This window comes from Schistocerca gregaria, chromosome X, assembly GCF_023897955.1.
Source record: "Schistocerca gregaria isolate iqSchGreg1 chromosome X, iqSchGreg1.2, whole genome shotgun sequence".
Taxonomy (NCBI): Eukaryota; Metazoa; Arthropoda; class Insecta; order Orthoptera; family Acrididae; genus Schistocerca; species Schistocerca gregaria.
Window position 1 is genome coordinate 573,340,502 of NC_064931.1, and position 27,282 is coordinate 573,367,783.

Sequence of the window (27,282 nt, forward strand, 5' to 3'; positions counted from 1 at the left end):
GGACCAGTTTAAAAACAACAGTGACTTTCGTGATTATAATACTTGAAGAAAAGAGAGATTTACTCTATCCTCTACTTAACCTATCTTTGACCCAGATAGGGGTAAAATATGCTGCTGTAAAACTTTGCGATAAATTACCAGATGAAGTAAAATGTCTGACAGACAGCAGTAATAGCTTCAAATATAAATTGAAATCATATCTCCTCGACAACTCCTCCTATACCATAGATGAATTCTTCAATAGGAATAAATTGCTCTATAGGTATAATACAGTGTATACATATTTTGCTATTTAAGGGAATGGGGTTGGTAATAAAAATTTCAAGCTTAAAAGAACCTCGATTCATGTGTGCATTTCTTATGCACGTGACACATTCCACATCATAACGGTTACCATCAGATTGATCAGTGAAATACGTAACTTAGAATAATAAAACAACAGAATGTACTCACTGACTTATGTTTTACAAGAATACTGAAAAAAATGTTGATGAACTGGTTGCAAGGTGGATAATGCCACAACTTTTACACATGTTTTACTGTACTTCCTAGTCTCAGTTTACCTCTAGAGAGAGAGAGGGGGGGGGGGGGGGGGGGGAGAGTGTGTGTGTGTGTGTGTGTGTGTGTGTGTGTGTGTGTGTGTGTGTGTGTGTGTGTGTGTGTACTGCTCAGCACCTCTTGTACTTGAGAAGTATCAGTGTGTCTTCATGTACACATACCATTCCTCTACATTAAATATTAGAGACATTACATTTTTATAGAATAGAAAGAAACAGGCTCTAAAAACATACTGTACATCATTCGATTAGGTTAGAGATTAGATTAACTCTTCATTCCATTGATCTGTATTGAGGATGTCCTTCTGTATGTGAAACATGTCAGTTTCTTTTATTTACTATTTGGGGGAAAGTTAGAGTGGATATTCCACGAAATTCTCTATCACATGTCATTTACTGTTCGTGCAGTATGTTAAGATCTACAGTTGTATTTGGACATGGAGACAAGCTTAATTCTTTTTGGTTATTGTGGCAATGTTATTGTCATGCCTTGCTAAGAAGCATCGACAGACAAAGATTTAAATGATATTTTGTTGAAAGTTATTAACTGATTTAGCAAAATTGAGCTATCTTTAAAAAAATACAGTTTATCCATTTGTGTACTATGAAAAATACATTTTTGATTAATAAACACTCATCAAAATTCAGTTGGGTTTGTAACATGTCAAACATACTTTTTGACCCTGATGACAGTAGTGACATGTCATGACATAGGCTCCACAAGACACTAAAGACTCGAAGATCATCCTGATCAGAAGGCCTGGTGAAGATTCATCAGAACAGGGTCCAAAGCATGCACATATCATTTGTTGATATCTCAGATGTGCTTATGAAACTTCTTGGCAGATTAAAACTGTGTGCCAGCCTCGAACTCAGGACCTTTGCCTTTCACGGGCAAATGCTGTACCAACTGAGCTGCCCAAGCATGACTGATGACCCATCCTCACAGCCTCAGTTCTACCTGTACCTCATCTCCTGCCTTCCAAACTTCACAGAAGTTCTTCTGCGAACCTTGCAGAACTAGAGCACTTGCACGCGAAGGGCAAAGGTCCCAGATGTGCTTAGTAGGACTGAGGTCAAGGGGCCTGGGGTCCACCCAAGCACAATAATGTACGTGAGTACTTCCATAAACCATTCTGAGAGAATTCAGGGCTTGATGAGCTTGGTGCATTTCTTGTTGAAGATGCAGGTTGCCTGTGTCATATTGTAGGAGAAGATAAGAATGTATGTGTTTAAATTGTAGGTCCCTATAATCATTTTTCTTTGAGAGATGGTGGTAGACCTATCAGAGCTCCCACAGCATTCAGGGTTAATATTTTCCATATGAGAATACCTTCACCACTTGTCTAAATGGTGTCCAGTTGGCAAGCATGGTCCATTTCCTCATATGGTTTTTGTAATACACATCCCCTAGCATGTGGCAACATGTATCACTTGTCATCAGTCTAGGCAATCTTTTTCCAAGCATCGAGTATCCAGTGGCCCATGGTAGTTGCTGTTCTCTGTGACATGCGGTGAGAGAGGTACATGTGTTGAGCAGTAGCCGCTGGCCGCAGTGGCCGAGCGGTTCTAGGCGCTTCAGTCCCGAACTACGCGGCTGCTACAGTCGCAGGTTCAAATCCTGCCTCAGGCATGGATTTCTGTGATGTTCTTAGGTTAGTTAGGTTTAAGTAGTTCTAAGTTATAGGGGACTAATGACCTCAGATGTTAAGTCCCAAAGTGCTTAGAGCCATTTGAGCAGTAGCCTCTTATCCCCATGTCACTGACATTTGTTTATATAGTATTATTGTTAATGTGTTGTTGTTGTTGTTGTTGTTGTTGTTGTTGTTGTTTAGCACTGAACTGGCAAGTAATTTACTGCATGGTAACCTGTCTATCTACCGTTACTATCCACCTTAGTAAATTGTGACACCTATGATCTACCTGTTGTTGTCCACAGTAACTGAATTTGACTGTGACAGTTATATCTGAATCTAAGCACTCACAGTATGTTTCGAAAAGCCCAGTACCTACATGACTTCAGAGCTGTAGTGTGCTGAAAGTCTGATATAGATCATATAGCCTTAATCAAATGCACTGATACAATATGTTAGTTGTAACTTCAGTGGCTAGAATAATATTAGACAACATTGCATTCATGTGATGTGCTGAAGCATTCCATTCAGCTTTGTGATTCATTCTCTCTCCCTCCCTCCCTCCCTCCCTCCCTCCCTCCCTCCCCCCCCCCCCCTCTCTCTCTCTTTTACACTACGTTTATCTCTCATTCACCACCTATGCCTGAGTGTATTATACCAGTAAGAAAGAAAGAACTGCACATAGACAGTTCAGAGCTCATGAACATCCATATTGATGAAAATTAAAACTGGGAAAACCATGTAATACACTATATTTTCCTTATCATAATTGCCAACCTTGGTGTTATTGAAACCAGTAACTTAACAGATTTTCATATTTTCATTCATTGATGTCCTACAAAATAATATTTTGATGTAACTCCTTATTTGGCAAGAAGTAATCATCATAATAAAGAAATATTTTAGAATTGTGCTTGGGCTCACATATGTACATTTTGTAGCATCTGCTTAAGCAATTGAGGACATGATTGCAGCCAGACAGTATTTGAAAAATTACCTTCACTGTACAATTTATTTGAATACAGGAAGAAGTGAAGAACGTTACTACTGCATGTCACACATTTTTATTTATATGAGTAGACTGTCTAAAAGATTTATGACTGGGATGCACAGTCATAAAACCTCTTTAACAGTTTACCCATAAAAACAGAAATGTATGACAGACAGTAGTAATGTTTTCAAATGCAATTTAAAGTTGTTTATCTTTGACAGCTCATTCTATGACAGAGAGAAATTCATGAACAGAAATTAGTGGTAAGTTAACTTGTGTGTGTGTAAGTACATTCTATCTTCTGTTCAGTGCAGTAATGTGTTCATTGTAAATAAGTATTATAGTAGTTGTATTACATGTTTAGTACCTTATAAATAAATAAAAAAACTTTTTAATTTTAAATTCAGTGCATTAGTATTTGTAAAATGACTCATTCATATAGTGTTCATTAAAAAATGATGATCATTCCACTTGGGACCTGTAGAATGGTACATTAGCTTATTTTGTTTTAGTTGTAAATATTAGACCACCTCACTACGGATCAATTGGAATGAAAGTAAATCAAATTTAATCTCTAATCCAAGTATAAATAGCCAAAATAGGAAGACTCATATTTCTTTTAGACATTAATTTTTAGTTCTGTGTGATGCAATGGATAGCCTTTATGATACATTTAAGTGTGTTTTCAGTTACTGTTTCAAGATTTGTATTGAACATCTGATATGCAGGAGGCATAAATTTTATAAGGGGCATAATATCAATGCAAGCTTCCAATCGCTCTGCTTTGTAAACATTAGAACCACTCACCATTTTTGTGTGATTCCTTGTCCTTCTCATCAGAAGACACTGCACATGTATGTGCTGTCTTTCTGGTCACGGCATTCTTGAAGAGAGCAGTAGTAATACTATAGTGCTGTAATTGTCAGAACTAAAGAAAACCCACATTGTTGCATGCCATTGAACTGAAATAGTGTTTATGTAACCTTTCATTTAAATAGTATCAAATACCATACAAATGCTGGAATTTTTAATAAATGGACACAGAAATAAGCTGAAATTTTGTCACACTCAAGTTTCCTTAAAACACCTCAAAATAATATTAACTCAAAATGTTGTTGGATGTGGTTTTGTGCAGCACTAACATGATAACAAAATACTCAACCTTTGAGTTACTTTGTTTTCCTGAGTTATTTGTGTTTTGTCATTGTGTCTGAATTGAAGGAAACCAGTGTACATTAAAGTAATTAACTTTGAATGCTAGACATTTCTCATACTAACTGAAGCAGACATGTATATTTTGTAAAATAACAGAATAGACAGCGGGACCAAGTCCTCTGGTGCCAAAGCTATGTAGTAATTTCTGCAGGCCTGACAACCACTATCACTCACTACTGAAACAATTTCTTTTTTCTGTGTAAAGAAAGCCATATCTATAAATAGGGCGAGAGGTTGTGTAGCTATTATGGCATGTAAGTTATATAAGTGCTTCAGGTATAGGTCATAATTTACTTTGAAAAGTGGCAAAAGTATTGTGTTGCTGATTTTGTGCAGGGACGTTTCTGAGGGTTATTAATTTAAGGATTCCAGTTTCTTTTCTTTCTTTAAGAAGCAAATCCTCTCTTATTTCTTCGTTGCAATTAATTCCTTTGCTCGTGCAAATTTTCTTGGATAGGTTTTTTTTGCTAAGTTTTCTCTATATTTGTTAGTATAAACTGCTGCCTCACAAAATATTTTTGAAAAATTGATGATTGTTTTATGTACCTGATTTTGCAGCAACACAGTCTCCGGAAAATCCGTATTCTTTGCAGAGCAACTATGAACCATCAACTTCACACCAGCAGGGTCCATACAGGTTGGTTACATTACTGTCATCTTTTGAATCCATTGTTTCCCTATCAGTACAGTGCATATGAATAAAGAGCTGTTGTATGATATTACAGTGCGGGATTGCAGCAATCAGCAGCCAGCACCCAGGAGCCTGGTGGCTCAGGTACAATGGGGAAAAGGCTTCAGGGTCATCCACTGAAAAGCTTTAGTGTTCCTGCTCCCCCTCCACAATCTGCACCATCAACACCTCAACAGAAACATATTAGTAAGATTTGTTTGATTACTCTAAATTGTATTGTTTATTGAATAGTTAAGTTACTCTTATTTAACATATTACTGATGGAAGAGTCTGCACATAGACTGATAACAGAGAGAGAGAGAGAGAGAGTGTGTGTGTGTGTGTGTGTGTGTGTGTGTGTGTGTGTGTGTGTGTGTGGGCGCGAAGGGGGAAGGGGGGTCTTTGTTTCGCTCATTGAAAGGTGTCAACAGTATTCGATGTTGATGTATCAGTTTTATTTCAGTTCCAGTGAGTTAGCGTGACGGCTTACTCTCTTGAAGATGGTGGCCATGTGGACTGCTGAAATATTGTGTCAAGATGACATTATGTTCCAGCTGTAGACCCAATATGAATATCACCTGGGAAATATTTTAGTGTTAAATAACTGGTTACACAAGTAACTTAATATAGTAGACTCACAAGAATACCTTTTAATTGACTTTGTTGAATTTCCGTTACAATTTCTATAATTTTTAGTTTTAAAGATTGTTCTGGTGATGTTACAGTTGCTAGTAAAATGATAGCCGTATCCATATTAATAATGTTATTTGTCACTATACACTTGTGTTAACCAATGAATCAATTACTCTTAAAGCTATCTGTTTCTTCTCCTTTCTGGTTCTACCTGTCACCTCCTCCACTATACCCCATAATGTTTTTACTTTGTTGGCTGATGTGACCACCTTTTTACATTATGTGTTTGCTTAACAATGGAATACTGTCTTCAGTTTTCTACAGTACTCACTGTTATGCATTACCTTCTTCAAGTTTCTGCAGTACTCATTGTTATGCACTACATCATCAGCATGAGAGATGATCCTCCCAAACACATACAGTTGTCTTTTCTCATTAAAAGTAGCTTTGCTCATAGAGTAATCTATGAGATTTACTTTTAGTTTTCAAACTTCAGGTAAAACAGACTATTTTGGGTTTTGGGGGTGGGGGCAATTGCCATGCAAGACATATTTGTAAGTGAATGTGCTGTACTTTCCATTCATACACGAGTGCAGTAAATACTCTCTAGCTTATTTCTTTGAGCAATCTCCTAAAACACTCAGCTTTTAGATAGATTTTCTATTTTGTTTACTATTAATACTAGGTCTTAAAAGGTAATTGATTGTAGGTCATATGATTGTGGTCGTTTAACAGCTCCATAAAAATGTTGTCAGTTATTGTTTTAGAGTATTTAGCTATTATATTTATAGTCCTCCAACAAACTATAGACATTGATGTGATGAGATGCTTTGCGGTCCTCAACGATACAGGTCACTGCCCAGTAGGTGCAACCACATAATAGGAGTATCTGTGGAAAGGAAGGAAGGAATACTATGGACTGATCATCTTCTGATAATTTAGTATCTCTCCTTGATGTTTGGTTTGTGGGGAGCGCAACTGCGCAGTCATCAGCGCACATACAAAGTCCCAATTTTTACACAGTCCAGTTGTTCTACACAGTCCAATTGAGCCACTGTCACGAATGATGATGATGATGATGATGAAATTATGAGGATAACACGAACACCCAATCCCCGGGCAGAGAAAATCTCCAACCTGGCTGGGAATCAAACCTGAGACCCCATGATCCAGAGGCAGCAACACTAGCCACTAGACCACAAGCTGCGAACTTTAGTATCTCTGTGTTTTTGTTTCTCTGAGGTCAGGGATCTAAGAAACAAATACTGCAAGACCAGCTAAAGCACTCAAGATATTAAGTTAACCAACTATAAGAAACAAAAAAAACAGAGATACTCAATAATCAGATGATGATCAGCCCATAGCATTTTCCTCTTCCTGTCTTTGGAATTGCAACAAATAAAACAGGCAGAGTCCTGGGTAGACACAGTATTCATTCCATTTTCTGAACACGCAAGAAAATTAGATGCTGCCCCAGTAAAAGACAGCCTTGGTCTCAGTGTTCTTCGAATGTGTAAAATACTTAGTGAATGTGGTAGCATTTAGATTGGTCAGTTGATATGAACAATTTCAAAACTCTGCACAGAGATGCCACATTAAATATCATGATTTTGACAAATCTGTTGTTGCGGAACAGCATGTGAACAAATATACAAGTAAGGTCGATGAAATGGAAATGTTGTCCTCTTCTGCATCTGCTTACTGGGATTTTGTCATGAAAGAAACTGTTCAGTCCAGAATGTGTAGCAACAACTTCAACTGAGACAGCAGCTAGTGGTGCATGGAAACATGTGCATGAAGCTGAAAGGCAACAGAGAAATCAGTTGAATCATTGGCCCTATAACGAATCATTTAACTACCAATGTTCTTTAGTCATAGACATCAACACATAATGTTAGCATATGGAAGTTCCATGTTTTTGTGACATCTCTGTGACATAATTTGGCCAATTAAAATAACTAACAACCTATTGAAATCACGTCTCCTGACAGTGACAGTGGAGGAAGTTGTTGAAAGCTCGATACTGACAAATCTGATGTGGTAAGAACTCTGTGAAAAACTTACTCAAGTATAATTAAAATGGTCAAAATAAATACAATCAAAGATTAATGGGTAGCTTGGAGAGATGAAATGGAGATGACAGTGGAGGATTAAATAGCCAAAAGAACAAGACTCAGCAGAAATCCTTTGATAACACACAATATTAAATTTAATTCATAAAATATAAAAATACAACAAAGGAAGCAGGCAAAAGAGGATACAAACATCTAAAAAATGAGATTGGCAAGAAGTACAAAATGGCTAAACTTGAATGGCCAGAGTAGAAATGCAAAGCTGTAGAAGAATACATGACCATGAGAAACATAGATGGTGTGTATAGGAAAGTTAAAGAAACATTTGGATAAAAGATAAGAAACTGTATGAAATATAGAACTCAGCTGAATAGCTTGTAGTAAGCAAAGAAAGGAAGGCTGAAGTGAGGAAGGAATGTATAAAGTGGCTATATAAAGGAAAAAATTCAAAATAATGTTATGAAAAAGGAAGAGAAGTGGATAAAGACAACCTGTAGGAAGTGATACTGCCAGAATAATCTGATAAAGCACTGAAAGACCTAACGTGACTGGATAAGACATTATTACATCAGTATTACTAAAACCCTTGGGAGAACCAACTTTGACAAAACTGTTGTAGTGGTATGTGGAATAAATACCCATAGACTTCAAGAAGAATGTAGTACCAAAGAAGTCAGTATCTGAAAAGTGTGTGTATGACCAGTTGTCAATTCAATAAGTAGTGGTTGCTAACACAGATTATCTGCAGAAGAATGAAACAGTTTGTAGAAGCTGATCTGGAGGAAGATGAATTTGATTCCAGGAGAAATATAGAAACAGGTGAAGCAGTGCTGACCCCACAGCCTACTGTAGACGATAGATTGAAATAAGACAATCATCATTGATTAGATTAGATTCAGTTTTAGTTCCATAGACCCAAAAAATGAGATAATTCCCGTGGGTGTGGAACATGTCAGAAAGTATAACATAAAAACATAAAACATTTTAATATAATACTTACTACCCTGATCATTTGTGAGGAGATTGTTGAAATAGGTGATTACAGTGTGATAAATTGAAACAGCTAATATTTACAGAATTAACGCTCTGTCAGAATGAAACATTGCTATCCACTATTAATAAATTTATTATACACAAAATACCTAATCTTGACTGTTGTGACCAAGTGCTGTCGAACCAAAATTTAACAGACATTTTTACTTAAGCTGGCTTAACGGTCTCTGTGAAGATATTCATCTATAGAGTAGGAGGAGTTGCCTATCAAAAAGTCTTTCAAACTCTGTTTAAACCGTGCTTTATCCAAAACTAAGTTTTTAAAGGTTGTTAGGGAATTTGTAAATTTAGAAAAAGCTTTTAACAGTGTTGGCTGATACGCACTCTTTGGTATTTCAGAGTTATCAGGTATAAAATACAGGGGGCAAAACATTAACTAGAGAACAATAAAGGCACCCAAGGAGAAATTTGGAAAAGGAAATGTCAAGAAAAAGAAATAAAATAGTTAACATTTACTGATGACATAGTAATTCTGTCAGAGATAGCAAAGGATGGAAGTTCATTTGTACAGAATGGATAGTGTCTTGAAAATGAGGTTATAAAATGAACAAATCTAAAGTCAAACAAGAGTAACAAAATGTAGTTTAGTTAAATCAGGTGATGCTGAAGGAATTTTTTTAGAAACTGAAAGCAGTAGCTTAGTTGTGCAATTTGAGTAGCAAACTAACTGATGATAAAAAAATATAGAGAATATAAAATTCAAATTCCTAATAACAAGATAAGTTTTTCTAAAAAAAAAAAGATTTTTAACATCTAGAATTTAAGTTTTTAGGTGTCATTTTTTGCAAACATTTGTGTGGTGTGTAACACAGTATTGAAGTGAAACGTGGATGGTAAACTGTACATACAAGAGAATTTTAGGTGTAGGTCAGATAACTAATTTAGATGTGACTATAAAATGAAAAAAAATGATAGGATATTTCCAGGGGCATCAAGGAGTAGTTAATTTGGTAATGGTGGGAAGAGTTGCCTAAAATTGTAGACTTTGACTACAGTAAGCAGATTTAAGTCAGTGTAGGTTGCAGTAGTTTTCAGAGATGAAGAAACCTGCACAGGATTCATTAGTGTGGAAATCTGCATCAAACTAGTCTTTGAACTGAAGATGTCAATACAAACAATAACATTTCTAGAGTTTATTGTAGGAATTAAATTGAATTACAATGTTACTGAATGCAATAAATATTTGTTGGGCAGGTATTACTTGATACTAATGGTATCTTTACTAGGTGTCCTTTGATGGTTCTCTCTCTGTGCTATTGCCTTTCCACCCACTGTAACAATATGACATCTTCCTTTGTGAAATCTATACATATCCTAAAGCTCAAGATTTCAAAGACAAATTTTCCAAACTGTAGTAATTACATATACACTATTTCCTGTTAATACACTCCTGGAAATGGAAAAAAAGAACACATTGACACCGGTGTGTCAGACCCACCATACTTGCTCCGGACACTGCGAGAGGGCTGTACAAGCAATGATCACACGCACGGCACAGCGGACACACCAGGAACCGCGGTGTTGGCCGTCGAATGGCGCCAGCTGCGCAGCATTTGTGCACCGCCGCCGTCAGTGTCAGCCAGTTTGCCGTGGCATACGGAGCTCCATCGCAGTCTTTAACACTGGTAGCATGCCGCGACAGCGTGGACGTGAACCGTATGTGCAGTTGACAGACTTTGAGCGAGGGCGTATAGTTCGCATGCGGGAGGCCGGGTGGATGTACCGCCGAATTGCTCAACACGTGGGGCGTAAGGTCTCCACAGTACATCGATGTTGTCGCCAGTGGTCGGCGGAAGGTGCACATGCCCGTCGACCTGGGACCGGACCGCAGCGACGCACGGATGCACGCCAAGACCGTAGGATCCTACGCAGTGCCATAGGGGACCGCACCGCCACTTCCCAGCAAATTAGGGACACTGTTGCTCCTGGGGTATCGGCGAGGACCATTCGCAACCGTCTCCATGAAGCTCTACGGTCCTGCACACCGTTAGGCCGTCTTCCGCTCACGCCCCAACATCGTGCAGCCCGCTTCCAGTGGTGTCGCGACAGGCGTGAATGGAGGGACGAATGGAGACGTGTCGTCTTCAGCGATGAGAGTCGCTTCTGCCTTGGTGCCAATGATGGTCGTATGCGTGTTTGGCGCCGTGCAGGTGAGCGCCACAATCAGGACTGCATACGACCGAGGCACCTCTGGTGATCGTCGAGGGGACACTGAATAGTGCACGGTACATCCAAACCGTCATCGAACCCATCGTTCTACCATTCCTAGACCGGCAAGGGAACTTGCTGTTCCAACAGGACAATGCACGTCCGCATGTATTCCGTGCCACCCAACGTGCTCTAGAAGGTGTAAGTCAACTACCCTGGCCAGCAAGATCTCCGGATCTGTCCCCCATTGAGCATGTTTGGGACTGGATGAAGCGTCGTCTCACGCGGTCTACACGTCCAGCACGAACGCTGGTCCAACTGAGGCGCCAGGTGGAAATGGCATGGCAAGCTGTTCCACAGGACTACATTCAGCATCTCTACGATCGTCTCCATGGGAGAATAGCAGCCTGCATTGCTGCGAAAGGTGGATATACACTGTACTAGTGCCGACATTGTGCATGCTCTGTAGCATGTGTCTATGTGCCTGTGGTTCTGTCAGTGTGATCATGTGATGTATCTGACCCCAGGAATGTGTCAATAAAGTTCCCCCTTCCTGGGACAATGAATTCACGGTGTTCTTATTTCAATTTCCAGGAGTGTATATTTTAGATAATAAGGTTATTAATGTTATTTAGTTATCTTTGTATGAAAACAGTTAACTGAAAACTCCCTCTAATGTAAGCATGCAGAGTCTCATGGCAGTAACATTTAATAAAATTTTCTTGAGCTTCCAGCCATGTCAAGTTGTTAAAATGCCACAAGCTTTGTGGAGGACAGTTACCAGATCAGTTTTCAAGATACATGTGTCATACCTCCCTCTAACAGCTTTTTGAACTGTGTTGTTAATTTTTATATTTATATTATATTTCTGTTTGTTCTTAGTCATGCCATTCTTATTTCCTTACTTTTATAGGTTTAGAAGCACTTTGTTGCTCTTCTGTTGATATATTTTTAATCAACATATCTCGTTCATTAGACTCCACTATGGTACACAAATGTTAATTTTATATATTTTTATACAGTTTTTGACAGTCAAGAAATGGCAGTACTGAACAGAGTAGTTAAATAAATGAATCTTTTATTCATACTCACAGTTTCGACATAAGTGGTGTGACCACAAGGGAAGAACCATCACTGTTCTCTTCCTTGGATCTGGAACTGGTACTGGCACTGACTGAAATTACCATCTCTTCAGTCTGTTCATCCAGCAGTCCTTCAAAAGTACAGGTCTTCTCAACTACCTTCTTGGTGACCACACGTGACCAATCCTGTGGAGTAGCATTTGCAATGGCTTCTTTTGTCGCAAACTTATTTTGTTTTATGCCACATTACCTTTCACCTGGGCCCATGTATTCTCAGTCGATTTAAATGACTGTGGTATGGCGGAACCCTGGTTACATTATGCCCTTTATTGTTAGCCAGTTTGTTGACCTGCTAGCATGGAGTTTTGGCTTGTAAAGCACTACAAGTTCCATTAACTTCATCTTATTCATGCCAGGTTCAACTTTCTCTGATGGAACATTTCTTTGCCGCAGAGCAAAATATCTTCTTTCTTCCGCTGCATTGTCAAAGCTTTATCTATTACAGCAAGTGGTATGGCACATTTTCCATTACCATTGTCCAATTTGGAGGAATATTTTACAGCAGAACAGTACAAAAACTACTCCATGAAAACCTTGGCATTCATTTCCTCAAGATAGTCACTTTGCTTCCTGGGATGGAATAACAATAAACAGTTTGGAATGATGCAGCAAGCAGAGCCAGCATGGAAGATGATTATCATGCCACCCTTGCATGTTGGTGTTTTTGTCATTCCTTGTGCTCTGTGATCCATCCACCCCTTTGTAAACTTGTGACAAGCATTAACCCATGTCTCATGCAGCAACAAAATGTCTTTGAACAAAACATTTCTCAGTGCATACAGATATTGGCATCTCCAGGCCACTATGTCACCTCTCTGGATGATAAATGTCTGAGACAAAAACTTTTTGTGCTGGAAACCAAGCTTGTGAAGACAATTTTGTAATGACAACCTACTTCCAGTGAACAGATCTGCTTCTTTAAGGCTGAAAAGAAGTTTATTTGAAGTAGGGTATTCCTCATGTTGATGATAACCGTACATATCTTTGCACTGCATCCTGCTGCAACATGTTCATCTTGGTTACCTGTCTCTCATAACTTCTTTTCTTGGCTGGAGTTTCTTGTAAAGAGCAACCTGGTGGTGTTTTGTCAATCACGTTTTCCTTTCGTTCCATTTCCTTCCTAATTCTCAGCACTGTAGACCATGAATGTTACGTGCTGCAGCTGTTCTGTCCACCACTGTTGTAATACCTAAAATTGGACCGCCATTATTGCACTCGAGTTCAGAATAAATGAGCACTGAGAGCATAAATTTGTGACGTTGTCCACAGATCGGAATTTCCTTTCCTGTGCTCAGTGTCATTGGAGCCAGTTAATGCATCCTTGGACAACCTCATTTATTGTGAATCTCATGTTCAGACATGCTGCACTACTGTTATTAATGCAACTCCAAGGCAAAAACCTGACAACAGGGACACTTTCGCAGCCAAACTGCTGACGGTAGGGAAAGGCAGCTCACCATTGGTGTTACCTGGGCAATGTTGTCACACCCCCTTCACTGAGGCAGACATCAAAAGTCACAACTTTACATTCTACCAGAACTTTCCTACTATATTTGCAATTTGCATTCTACCAGGCTACTATATTTGTAATTTACATTCTACCAGAACTAGCCTACTATATTTGCATAGGGTGCCCCAGGAGGAACGGTCAGTATTCAGGGATACAACAGTAACACTCATTTGTTTTTGGACTAGTGGCATGCATGTATTTGTCCTACCCCACAACCTCTCTGACATTTTATTCTAGTCCTGCCTACCTCCTCGGAATATCTTCCTGCCATTAAACTAGCCCATTGACTGTACCATTCCCTATGGTGTGTTTTGAGTGCAGCAGTGCAAGGGATTGAGAGTGTATCAGAGAGAAGCATTGCTCTAGCTAAAATGCTGTACATTTGCACTAATGAAGAGTATGCAGATATCGCATGTGCTTGTGGCGTCTTCAGCGGCAGTGCTCTTACTACAATCAAAGACTAATATCGGTACTTTCCACCATGTCTAATTCCTGATCATAGAGTGTTTACCAGAGTTTTCAGCACGTTGTGTGTGTAATAGGTATGCATAGAAGTTTCTATTTTTCTTCTTAATGTGTAGTTAACAACCTATGCAGGAACAGCTACACATTGAATGGTGCAGCACAGTCCTACTGCCAACACTCAGTGATTTTCTGCAGGTATCAATGTCCTATGAGCACGTGTATCGCAAACATTACATGTGGAAAACTTGTACCCATTTCACATACAGCTTGTCCACAGTCTTCACATTTGCAACAATGCCTCATGAATTGAGTTTTGTCACTGGTTAAATGACAATCATTTCCTTCCATTAATACTGTTCACTGATGAATCCATGTTTACGTTGAATGGAATCAACAGTGGATACACAACAATCAATTATGGTAGCAGGATAATTCACGTGCTACTGTGTAAACCAATTTCCAAGTTCATTTTTCAAACAATGTTTGATGTGGCATGATTGGTAACACATTGATAGATCCAGTCATTTGAGAACCATGAATGACTGGAAGGAATTACTTGTACTGTTTGTAAAATTTGTTTGTTAAGCATTTTGAGGATGTTCCTTCGACCGCATGGACTGCAATGTACTTCCTGCATGACAGACTCCCTCCACGTTTTACCAGACATGTGAGGGAACATATCAACCGCACTTACTCTAATCGCTCAATTGGGTGTGGTATTGCAATTAACTGCCCACCAATGTCACCAGAGCCTATGCTATTAGATTTTGGTTCATGGGATTGGATGAAGTCTGAAGGGTACAAATAAAGGGTGAATACACGAGATGAACTGCTTGCTCTCATCATGGCTGCTGCTGGCCTCATTAGTAAACATGTAGAGGCATTCAGAGAAGCAACACATTCTTCCAGGAGTGCACGAATGCATTGAAGTTGATGGTGCGAAATTTGAACATTTATTGTGAACCGTACAATAGATGTAATGTGATGTGAATGATAAAGCTTAGAGGTGAATGTGTCAAAAATGTGTATTTTACATTTGATACTTTGTATAACACATGTTGTAATGTGTACTAACTGTTGTAAATGCGTAAACCTGACAGTGTACTGAATAATCCAAAAAATAAATAACAATGTTCATTAAAAGTGTTCTAACTCAGAAACCATTTAGAATAGGGTGTATGTCCATATTAAGTTTTTTGCTTTAAGTGATTATTCCTGTCATATACCCGAATACTGACTATTCTTCGTGGGACACCTTCTATATAAAAAATGTATTTGATATTGCTTCTCTTCTTTCTGACAGTGTCAAGCAATAAAATTAAAGAAACCGTTGAAATAAAAATTATGAACAGCACCCTCAATAGACAGTGACCTACAGTGTAGTTAGTGCAGCATGTGAAGTGGAATTGAAGTGCTGTGAATTTATATGTGATCGGGATGACGGATCCTGCGATCGGCAGTATAATCCTGCATCTGCATTGAGGAAATTAGTTCCAGATATCAAAGCCCGCTGTGGCAGCTGATTTCAGTAGCAGAAGATGAAACTAATGCTTTGACAGCCTTTTAGTGGAAGCAGAAATCATCTCATATTGTGAGTGCCACCTGGGTGGAACTTGGTGTGGAGCCATGACTGGGGTGCCTGGATGGTGTCACCCTCTGGTGCTTACTGCAGTGTACAAGGGACTAAGTACAGAGCAAGAGACTTACACAGAGGACTAATTCATGTACCTTCTTTGTAATACTCAATTCAGGTACCACAAGGACAATTTTGTGCAAGTCGTTTGTTGAATTTGTGGTGTCATTAGATGAATTCTTAGTAGCTATCAGGACCAGAAAGAAAATTGTAGTTTTGTTTCTGAAATACTAGTTGAAAGCAGCTATCAATAATGAATCGTGCAAGAACTCTGCCAAGATTTGTGTATCAATTTAGTGATTTTTGCCCTTAGCATGTATCACCTAGCTTTGTGAGTAAAGTAATGGAGGCACCTTAAGACTGTAGGTATGCTACTCACCTAGGCCTGTGTGACTCAAATTGTTGTCAGTGTTTGTGAATAGGGGAGTTAGGTTGTAGTAAGGCTGTAGTAAACTAAACAGCAGAAAGAGAGAAATGGATATGGAATGAGAAAGAATAGCTCTAAATAACACTAATCATGTAGGAGATTGAGAAAGAAGTCCATCCCAAAAGTGGGATATAAAATAATTTTCAGAAAGGGTAACCACAGAGCACGTCGTCAGACTACTCAGCATCAGTTATGATCATGGTGATTTGATGCTTTCACTGCCATGTTTGTCTACATGAATTCTTATCAGCAATAAGTAATGCAATACGTCTGATCCATTAGTTTCTTTGAAAATTGATGCGCCTTTAAAATCTCATTGTGTCATATAATTTATTAGGTCTGCTTCTATAATTTCATTTGTTATTTCTATTAATGTATTCACATAGATGTAAGTTTCTTTTTTAGTGTCAAGGTTTCTTCAGTTCACAAGTATTAGATGAACCAGCAAAATGTGCAAATCATTAACTGCTATGACTGAGAGTCAGCATAATGTTATATATTAGTGTCTTGTTCTTCTGCAGTGCGACCACAGGGGTCATCAAGTCCATACAAAAAAGCAGGCATTTTAACCAATACCCCTGCTTCATCCGTTGGTTCGGTGCCAAAAGTGAGAACGGCATCTGTAGAAGATCCTAACACTATCCAGGTAAATTAGATAATGTTGTTCTCCTATGGTTTCCATGACAAGTGTGTGTCCATTGCATGTGTTCATTATCAAACATATCACCAGGAAGTGTTATATGTTAAATTTCCTAATAGCTTAAAATTGTGCGAGACTGTAACCCAGATCTTACTTTTCATGAGCAGTACCCTACTGATCAAGTCTCTGGTATGGTGCTAATATGAATTATAACATAACCAAATAGATTTGTTTTAAAAATCCTTCAGTAGTTAATCTCCTATGAACTAGATGAGGTTGCCCAACAGAAATTTCTTTAATTCACACGTAATCACCATTATAATATCCACAAGAAATTTAATATGCTCTGCATATTTACACACACATATCAGACTCCTTCCTATTATAACAACACTTTGGAAACCCAGCCAGAACACAGCTCGGGCTACAACAAATCTTTCAAATGAAACTCCCAGAAATTACTCGGATCACTGTGTTACGCAACATAGGATCTAGTTATAAGACAGAACTAGGCTGCTTTCATATGAGAGCAATGTACAAATTTCCAGTTGTTATGTGTTATGAGATACTTCCATCTGTTTGCAGTTGCTTTAATGACTTTGAAAGAGGCAGTTGTAAACCCAGAATGGTTGTAGAATGCCCTTTGTATGCTGATACGACCATTAGGTTTGTGTTTGTACATGGTAGTTTTAACTGTTTCTTATAATTCATTTCACAAATATGTTACATTTGCTACAGAGGAAACAGGTGAGGTCATGGAAGAAACTATTGTTCCATATGTTCCTTTTGTAATAAATTTTGCATCTAACTTGGTGACTGACTTATTCAGAATTGCACAACACTCGCTCAAGAAGGTGTCCCCATGCCAACAGACAACAGTAAATTTCTAGGAAGACATGTTCCAGAAAAATTTCCAACTAAACTTAGTAAAATTTGTTTGGGAAATTTGAAGTAAACTACATGCAAAATTAGTAGCAAGAAAACAAGCTGTTGGTGTCCTGACAGTAGTATGCATCTCTATATATCAGAATGCTTCAAAGTATTTCATATCAAAACCTGTTACTTCTGAAATTACAGAAAAGCTAGTGAAGCTGTAGTGATGGATACTGCATACTAAATCTACACTGTGGATTTTCCAAATCAGCTGTGATCTAATTTTAATCCCAAAAACTGCATGGTATCCATTTCCTGTATGCAGTTGTTTGAATAGAGTACAGTTATAGTTTCTGTTTGTGAAATAGTGAGCTGTATTTATTGAGTGTTGTCAAAATGTAAACTATCAGGAAATTTCATAGCAGCCTACACTCCACTATAGCATGACAGAACCGTTTTAGTGTAATGTATGTTGCAAACTAGTGATATGTTTACACTACCTCACAAAAAAAGTGAAACACCCAGAAGACATTGTTGGATGTCAGTATAAATTTGTACACGTACACACCATTGGTGGGTATATAAATGTTTAGAGTTGCAATCCTCTGTAACAGGTAGAACACTCACCAGAGAGCATTAGTTTTGTTTGTGTTTAGTGTTGTTACCAGGCCTGGTAAGCTATATAAGAGGTGAGAACAGTGTTTGTGTTGAGTGATCACTGTGAAAGAGGCAGAGAGGACGTATACTTGTGTGAGACAGTGTTTTCAGCACCTGCCAGAGTTTGAAAGGGGCCTCATTGTGTGTCTCCATTTGGCCAGTGAGTCGAATCATGCAGTATCCAGATTTGCGGAACATTTGGATGAGACAGTGGCCCAATGTTGGACTGCAGTGGAATATGAGGCAAGCATATGTGTTGTCAATGTTCCAGTCTATCACATCTGACTACCACAAGGGAGGACCGTTGTTTATTGTGCACTGAGCACATCGTAACTCCTTAGCATCTAGATTAGCCATCCAAGAATGACTACTTTACTCCCTGCAACATTATGTGTAATCTGGCACCATTGGTGAGAAATGAGCAGCAGTTGTCACACATATATGCTGCCATTAATTCCACAATGCAGATGGCTGCATTTGGAGTTGTACCATGACCAGTAAACATGGACTACTGACAAATGATATCACATTGTGTTAGCAATGAATAGCAGTTGTGCACTACTCCAAATGACTATTGTCAGTGAGTATGGTGGCAGCCTGGTGAGAGGTCCCATTCTTCCACTGTTTTGGAAACGTACAGCAATGTTATTCCTTGAATCATGGTGTGGGGAGCCCCTGGATATAACTTCATGTCACAGCTGGTAGTGATTGAGGAAACTCTGATGGCAAACAGTATGCCAACCTGCACCAAAACTCTGATGGCATAACAGTATGTCAACCTGCACCCTCATGTGTTTCCCTCATGCAACAGTGTCATGGTGCCATTTTTCAATTAGACTATGTTTGTCCTCACATAGGCTATATGACAGTGTACTGTGTATGTGATTTTGAGATACTCTTGTGCCAGCAAGATTTTCAGATCTGTCCCTGGTAGAACAAGTATGGGACCAGCTCAGACATCAACTCTGTTCAAGTCCCAGCCTCCAGTATATCAAGGAGCACTTAGATCATTTGTGAGCCAGCTTCCCTCAGAAGAGAATATAATGGTTTATGACACCCTTCTCAAAACTGAATCCATGCATACATCCAGGCCAGAGGGGAGAGGGGGGGGGGGGTCGTGCAATGCGTGCTTAACCCCCCCCCCCCTGCCCCCCCACCCCTGAGACAGTGTAGATAACTAATTGGTCTCTCTGTCATCAGTTCAGATTTGCTTAAATGTGTTTGTATTTGAAACATATAATGTTTGGTTTAGATCTCTCCACATTATGGAGTTGTCATTCACACTGTTACAGAAGCTTAAATGTGACAGAATGGAATTTCCATAATACTAAAGTGTAACTCAAACAGGTTTCACTTCTATGTTCTCAAATTATTACTGTATCAGGTTTAGAATTCATAGAATTGTGTACTTGAGTTACCTAAAATGGTATTTTTGTGAAGCTAACCAAAACTCTTACTCAAATGCAGTATATTTAGTTAAGAATGGGCTAATTGGGATAACACATTAGAATATATAAGATACTGTTTGTGACATTTTGTGTTCAACAACACTGTTCATTTGTGAACTGATCGGTGTCTGATCATGGCATGTGTTCTTGTTGCATCCATAGTATGCTTTTTGCCCATTTCTTTGGTATACTAGGTAACTGTAAAGTTAATTATATTGAAAATTTGCTTGCGTAACTTACTGACTTTTACTGCATAGAAACATAAGGAATTTTTAATCGGTGTTAGCACTGTAGGTTGAAATTCCTTAAGACTGTTACTAATGATGTGGTGTTATCCCTAGCCTTCCTATAGTACAGAAGAGCTGAACCAAGAGATGGCTAATCTGGAAGGTCTAATGAAGGATTTGAATGCTATCACTGCCTCAGAATTTGAATGCTGAGAATGGATCTGCCACATCATTCAGGGAATGCTTCTGCTGAAGTGCAAGATGTACACAAAATACAGTTGCTGCTTAAGTACTGCAAAAAAAACATTATGTGTTTATCTTTTAATGAGATTAGTCAATAATGGCAGCTCCTGTATTGTCTCAAGAATGAACTCTTGTGGCTTGCAGTTTCAATAATCATCTCTAATATTATGTACGATTGACTTCTAGTACCCTGCTGTTTTTGTTATAAACGGAAAAGATGTTTCCGCATATTTTCAGTGCGTGTTGGTCAGTCTGGTGTATATTGAATGAGATATGTTTGTGAAGTGTTGTTCAGTTGAAAGTTGTCATAGATGAATGTGGCCTAAACACTGAGAAATTGGTTTTTTATGTATTATGCAACTTACAACGAAGCAGTAACTAGTCCGCTTCTGTTGTATTTGTGAGAAAATGTGAAAAGGATGGGATATATTTGAATGAGTTCTTTTGCTGTTTTCATAGGTGCTTCAGTTCAGTCTTCCACTGAGAGTAAATCTTGCCAAGATATAATATTAAACCACATTAATAAGTACAATCATGGCTTCATGAGCTTTGAAAAATATATTAATGATCTCAAATCTTGAAGCTTGTATGCATTTTCAGATTGACACTAGACAACTCACAGTACAGTCCTGACTTGTAATGGTATCTGACCCCTGACCCCCCCCCCCCTTTTTTTTGGGGGGGGGGGGATCTGCAGGCATTGAACCTCTTTTATTCTTGTAAATTTGTTACAAATAAATAAGGGGAAAAATACAAATTATATTTGTGCTTCTGATGTTTCGTATTGTGTTATTTCCAGAAATTATAAAGTAGGGCCTTTGTAAAATATGAGCATACTTCTCTTACATTTCTGAAAATATTGCTTCCTTCATTATCTTTGTGAGAGTGGTGATCCATGGGAAGGCTTATTAAAAGTATTGTTTTATTTTGTAGTTAAATATTTCTGGGACAGTGATATTAAGATACTAGAAAAACAGCCTGTTTAACTGGATTGACATTTGCATTGCTTCCGTATATGTTTGAAGAAAAGTCCTATATGTCTTTCTTTTCCTTTTTGCTTTTGTATATGTCTTTCTTTTCCTTTTTCCTTTTCTTTTCCATTTTGTGAAATGACTTGAATTAATTGCAGAAGCTGCTTTAGAGTTACTCACACTCATCTTGCAATTCCCGTTAATGGTTTTAATCAGAACTTTTGTGCATTTATGGTTTGTTTTTTTTTATTATCACTTTGCTTGGCAGCATGTGTTTGGATCTTCAAGTCTCATATCTCCTCAAAATTCATAGCAGTGGGATTGCCATTCCAAACATTTTAGTCCTGTAAATAGTTCATTATTTGTTTTATAGAAGTTGTGCTATCACTGTGAACTATTGGTTGATTGACTGGTTACAGAGAGTCCAGTAGTTTTGTGCAGCTTGAAAGCCAGTTTTGGCCTAACAGTTTCCTTTTACTTAAACTGTCTCCCCTTCTCTGTGCAACAAATGTTACTCAGTTTGTTATTCTTTATCCAGCCTTAGTAAAATATTCAATATGATTTCAGATTTACTCTGAAGTAATAACCTGTTATAACATCCTTGTTAGCCCAGTTGGATTGGTTCACAAGGACCAATGACCCTAATTCTGTGTGCCATATTTATCTATACAGAGATGAGTGAATCTGCTCTGTTGTATATCCATAACAGCAATGCCATATGAATTTCACTTGCTAGTTTTAAATCTTCATAATTACAGTGATTACAGACAATAAGATCTTTCATTGATGTCACTTAACAACTTCAAATTAGTCCAAGAGGGGTACAGATGAATATTTTTCATGTAAGTTATTTAGCAGTCTTGGTATAGACTGTGTGTATTTTATGGTACTTGTGATAATCATCAATAGATTGACTGATTATTGAGAGTCATGATTAAGATGATAAGTCCTAATTTGCCTTTTCAAAGCAGATTTCTCCCTGTTTGTGTAGTTTATATACATTTTCGTTGTGGTTTTACAATTTTAAAAAATGTACTTTTATTTAATGCCTCTGCATTTAGAGTCCTACAACCTCAGTATTAGTTGAATGCTTTTTTGTGATTAACTGATATGTGCAGTATTTACATCAGTGACTGGTATTTTCATTAATAAGCTAACTTCAGTTTGTGCCATTCCATGTTTCTTTCCATTATTTCTTGCTATTTATAATAATTGTAACTGCCTCTTTTTCAGTATTATGTTATAAAGTGAAATAGTATCATTGTAGACTGTGCTTTGAATATGTTGAAATCAATGTTTTGCTTTGTATTTTTTGATACAACATAAAAATAGTGTATAAAGCCTAGTAAGATCATTGTGTGGTATATTTTTGTACTAACTTTATACTTCATCTTATTTTCTTTTACTTTGCTGGATACATCATTGTAATGTGTAGTTTTTCAACTCTTTATGAATTCTCTTGTTTTCTGTGCAGAACATTGAGTAGAAGTAATAATTATTGAACAGTGAGAAATTCATAATGGTTGACTAATTTAGTAAAAGATAGTTAAGGCCAAATATCTGCTCACGTTATTTATGAATTTAATGTAGAACTAAACCCTCTTAGCAGTTCATGCTGGAATAAGTCAGCCTACATAACTATGCACAAATTCCTTCAAAAGGACTTTCTTTACCGATAACTTTTCCACATGTCGCTGCTCCTGTAACTTCTTTTGCCATAAAAATTATGAAGTTTCATATTCCACTACTCCTGCAGCTAATTCTATTTCGGTTCCTGAAAATCTTTTAGTTTAGTTTTGCAGCATTACTGCTCATACTTTTGGATTTCTTTTAAATCTTAAATTTAGCTCCAAATGTGAATCCATATGTAACATAATGTGTGAGTATTAACATAATGTGTGAGTATTTAATGTATAGCATAGTTCTGGGGCCAATGAATAGCTTTGTCAGTATGTCTCTCTTTCCATATGGATTGTTAGTGTAATAGATCTATTCACATTTAAGGTCCATAATGACCTGCTGTTCAAGTGGATGGAATAGGAATCTCTACAGTAACAGACTTTTTCCCATTAGTTTAAGGTGAAGGCCTGAAGGCAGCTCTGTGTCCTTGTCTTGACACACAAATTACTTTGTTAACATTGGCAGCTAAGTGAACATCTTTGTGGTATATGAATCTCTTATGTTGACAGCTTTTCACTAATTTTAAGGGCTAGTAGGTTACTTTCTGTCAGTGTTGTCTCATAAATCATTAAGTTAACAGATCTGTGCAGAGAGGTTTTGTCTCCCATATATAAACCAACCTCTGTAACACATTTGCATAATCCATAGTAGTGTAGTGACATGGAACCCCAAGATAGGCAGTATGAACCCTGGTGGTGGAAGCAACTTTCATTGTCTGTATTTGTTACGCAAGGAGAGATGTACAAATCTTGATCAGCAGACTGTGACACCATTGACTGTCATCCATTGGTGAGTGTGGACATGGTGACTTCATTGGTGCTGCTTGATGGATTGTCTCATAACCAGGACATCACCCTTCTTTCACTCTCCTCAGCAGCATATCATTATTACTTTCAACAACAAAAAAACCACCACAAACCTTCTTCATGCACTCATCACTCACATATATGGAAACAAATACAGTAAAGATGTCTGATACACAAGCCATGAAAGTGACGTATCATTTAAATATCTGTAGCATAGTATTAGACGCATGAATTTATTATTTATGCCAATGCATGATGATAGTAACTGATAAAAATATGTTTTCATTTACTTTTTGTTGAGCATATGGTGTTTTTTTTAATTCCAGTTATTTATTGTACTTAAGTATGGGCTGGAGGAAGTGGCAGCTCTCTGTAGATAACGTGTGCATCCGGAAGAGTCATACTATTCGGTGTCATTTGTGTGTGGTTGAAGCAACAGTTGAGGGTTGCCATTCTTTTGTCTCCAATGCAGATAAGTTTCACCATGAAGTATAGTTGGCTTTACTGAATTGCTTCTTTTGAGTCATCTGTATTTCACTCACGATGCAGTGGTTACGGCAGTGAAATTTTGCTGCTCTTCTGCATAGGGTACGCTGTGTTTCTGGTATGTGATGTAATCTTTAGTTCCAATGTTTCCTGTTCTACCTGTCCTCATCTTATGCCCCTTCCCTAGTAGTTGTCACACAAAAAATTCTTGTAGGTTTTTAGTATATTAAATAAATGATACACATTCTTGTGAATTGTGACCTATTCGGAGTGGAGTGAGCAATAGTGAGTGCTGTACTCCCCTATTCTGACTTTGAATTCAAAATTACTACATTGATGAAAGTAGATAATTAGAGGCTGTTTCTCTGATTTGATTATTTCATGATACCATACGCTAGGTTGAAAATGAAACTGCACTGTATTCTACCACTAAGATTGCCAGATGAATTTCTACCCATAACTTTTAGATCTACCACTATTGTCTCCATGTGAATTTCTGCCCCTAACTTGTAGGATGAAGTCTACGGTGGCCAGTTGTCCTAGTTTTTAGTTCATCCTGGGAGCATCTTATGATAGTGTAATGATGAAATACTGGTCATCAAAGTCAAGACTTTTGCATGCAAGCTGCAGTGTAGTGTTCAGTTTTAATCTGCCTCAAAAGTTTCCTATCAAAATGTATTCCAGTACTGAATGCAGATTTCATTCTGTTTCATTGCTGTAATGATTGGATGCTTCCATCACATAATTGTTTGGTCCTATCAACTTTAGTCGAACAGTAGCAAGAAACATTCTTTTTTGTGATGCCAGTTAATGTCATTGTGTGTTACTGTATTTGGTAATTGAAAGAGATTCAAGTTATGTAAAATTTAGTTGTTGTATTTAAAGGATTGATATATAAGAGATGTTAGGTGAAGACATATTTAACAAGCATGGGACAAATAAATAGAGAAAGGATAACTGGATGAGAAATAACATGAATAGTATCGAAAACATTGTGATGGGTAGTTTTATGATTAGGTATAATGAAAATGTGCTTTGTCAGCTGCACCTTCAATGTTCCTGTGGAAGAAACTGTATATTAGCTTGAATGATTCGATGTCATATGTACAGTCATGTAGGAATCATAAATAACAGTGCAACTGTTTTCGATTAGTTCACTGCAGTTCATTAAAAAGGACAATTACTAGTGTTCTGTTGTGTAAGTAATTCAATACTTATTGTCAATTCTTGTAGACTGTCGTCTGTGTGATAGTATCTTTTGTTTTTCTTCTGCATTTGGAGTATCATTTTGAATGAGACTGGTATCATAAGTATTACGTCTTTTTAAACAAAAGTGTTCTTTTTTTATTTATGGAAACTAAATTCCTTTTCCAATATTACATAAATGCACTAATGTTGTAGTTACTTAGTTCAGAAAGCATTCCTGTTGTTCTATGACAACTATTCTGCAATTACATCACCACTCACATTCTAATTTTGTATAGCATGCCCTTAGAAGTGTTTTGTCATATCCTATGTATTCTAGTCCAGACTTGGTGTAAATACAAGAAAAGTTCATCCAATCTGGCTTCTTCTGCAATGCCTTTTTGCACACTTGTAGAGACTGTTACGCATAGAAATACTCCACTCTGCAAGATTATTTGTTTCCTTAAAATTGTTTCTGCACTTCATACATGTGGGTTTTGATCTTTGTGCCTTTCATATACGTTTCTCAACCTGAATACGATGTTGTTATGAATCAGTATATAGGGAAAATATGCAGCACACTTGCTCTTTACATTCCTCCATAATTGCTTCTACTTTCAGATATGGACAAACAAATGTTCATGTGTGGTTTAACTGGCATACCTCTCTGCACAGTGCCTAGTGGCATTCTTGTTAATGTTTTTACTGGTTTCTTATAGTCCACTCCCCACCTCCACACCTCCCACCTCCCACCTCCCACTCTCTCTCTCTCTCTCTCTCTCTCTCTCTCTCTCTCTCTCTCTCTCTCTCTCTCTCTCTCTCTCTCTCTCTCTCTCTCTCTCTCCCTCCCTCCCTCCCTCCCTCCCTCCCCCCCCCCCCCCCCCCCCCCCACACACACACCTCCCCATCCCTTCTCCTCTCCCTCCCCCAATCATTTATAAATAATAGTAGTATTACTTTAAGAAATACAGCAGTATAACTTTCTTTTCTTTATTGCATCTGTTATTTGCAATGATTTCGTAGTGACTATATTTGATAGGACAGTGCAGGTGTTACAAATCCAAATTGTCAGTTATTAGTACAACAATTAAAAAATCATATGCTCACACATTTCACAACACATAAGATTATATTGAATGTACATAACTGTAATTATGACATTTTCATAATAATAAGTTATTCTAATGAATACTGTAATGGAAGGTGGTGTATTGTGAAGAGAGAGTTATCCAATATAAAATACTCAGTTACAGTAATATTTCCAAAAGATGAAGAAATCAGAATACACTGTAGTGTGTATTTTCTGTGTTAATAAATCTAGCTACACATTTATGTGGTTAAGTTTATGATTATTGCTCTTTATCAGTTTACATGATTTAAGAATGTGTTTGAGTTACAAATCAGTGTGTTTCTAAGTTTTGTGCAATTTATATGTACATCAGACACTACTTCATTCCTGTCACATGAAAGTAAGTGTATTTTGTCATACATACTTGCATAAGAAAGTGTTGATTAGAACAGTTGACTTTTTGAAATATTTTGTAAGAACAAGAGAATGGACTAATGTGAAATATCTGTTGTGTGTGTTGATAAACACTCGAAAATGTGAAATATGAGTGAAAAGCCCTTTAAGGAGCTCATTTTTCTAAAGTTTATGTGCATTGACACATGTTTAGTGATAAGCTTTTCCAGAACTGATTCAAGTGTATTTTTTATTGTCATAGAAATTTATAAAAAGAAATTGTGTATGACAAGTAAATATATGCTTTTATACTATTGATACAAAGGACCTGCTTTTATTGATTTCCTCCTTTTCGATTTATGTGTTTCACATATCATTAGTATTTTGTGTTAAAAAATTAGGAATTTACAGAATTGTGACAGGCAGAATACATGCAGACAGAAGGAATAATTGA

General features: G+C 37.6%; 1 protein-coding gene across 2 annotated transcripts in view; it reads left to right on the forward strand.

Moving 5' to 3' along the window:
• Nucleotides 1-27,153, forward strand: part of LOC126297775 (neogenin) — a 218,378-nt gene extending 191,225 nt beyond the window's left edge. For both annotated transcript variants that reach the window (XM_049988952.1, XM_049988953.1), the window contains exons 22-25: nt 4,956-5,034; nt 5,123-5,274; nt 16,672-16,796; nt 20,110-27,153. In XM_049988952.1, coding sequence (XP_049844909.1) covers nt 4,956-5,034; nt 5,123-5,274; nt 16,672-16,796; nt 20,110-20,208 — 455 coding nt within the window. In that variant the 3' untranslated portion in view covers nt 20,209-27,153. The remainder of the gene's footprint in view (nt 1-4,955; nt 5,035-5,122; nt 5,275-16,671; nt 16,797-20,109) is intronic.
• The last annotated feature ends 129 nt before the right edge of the window (nt 27,154-27,282 follow it).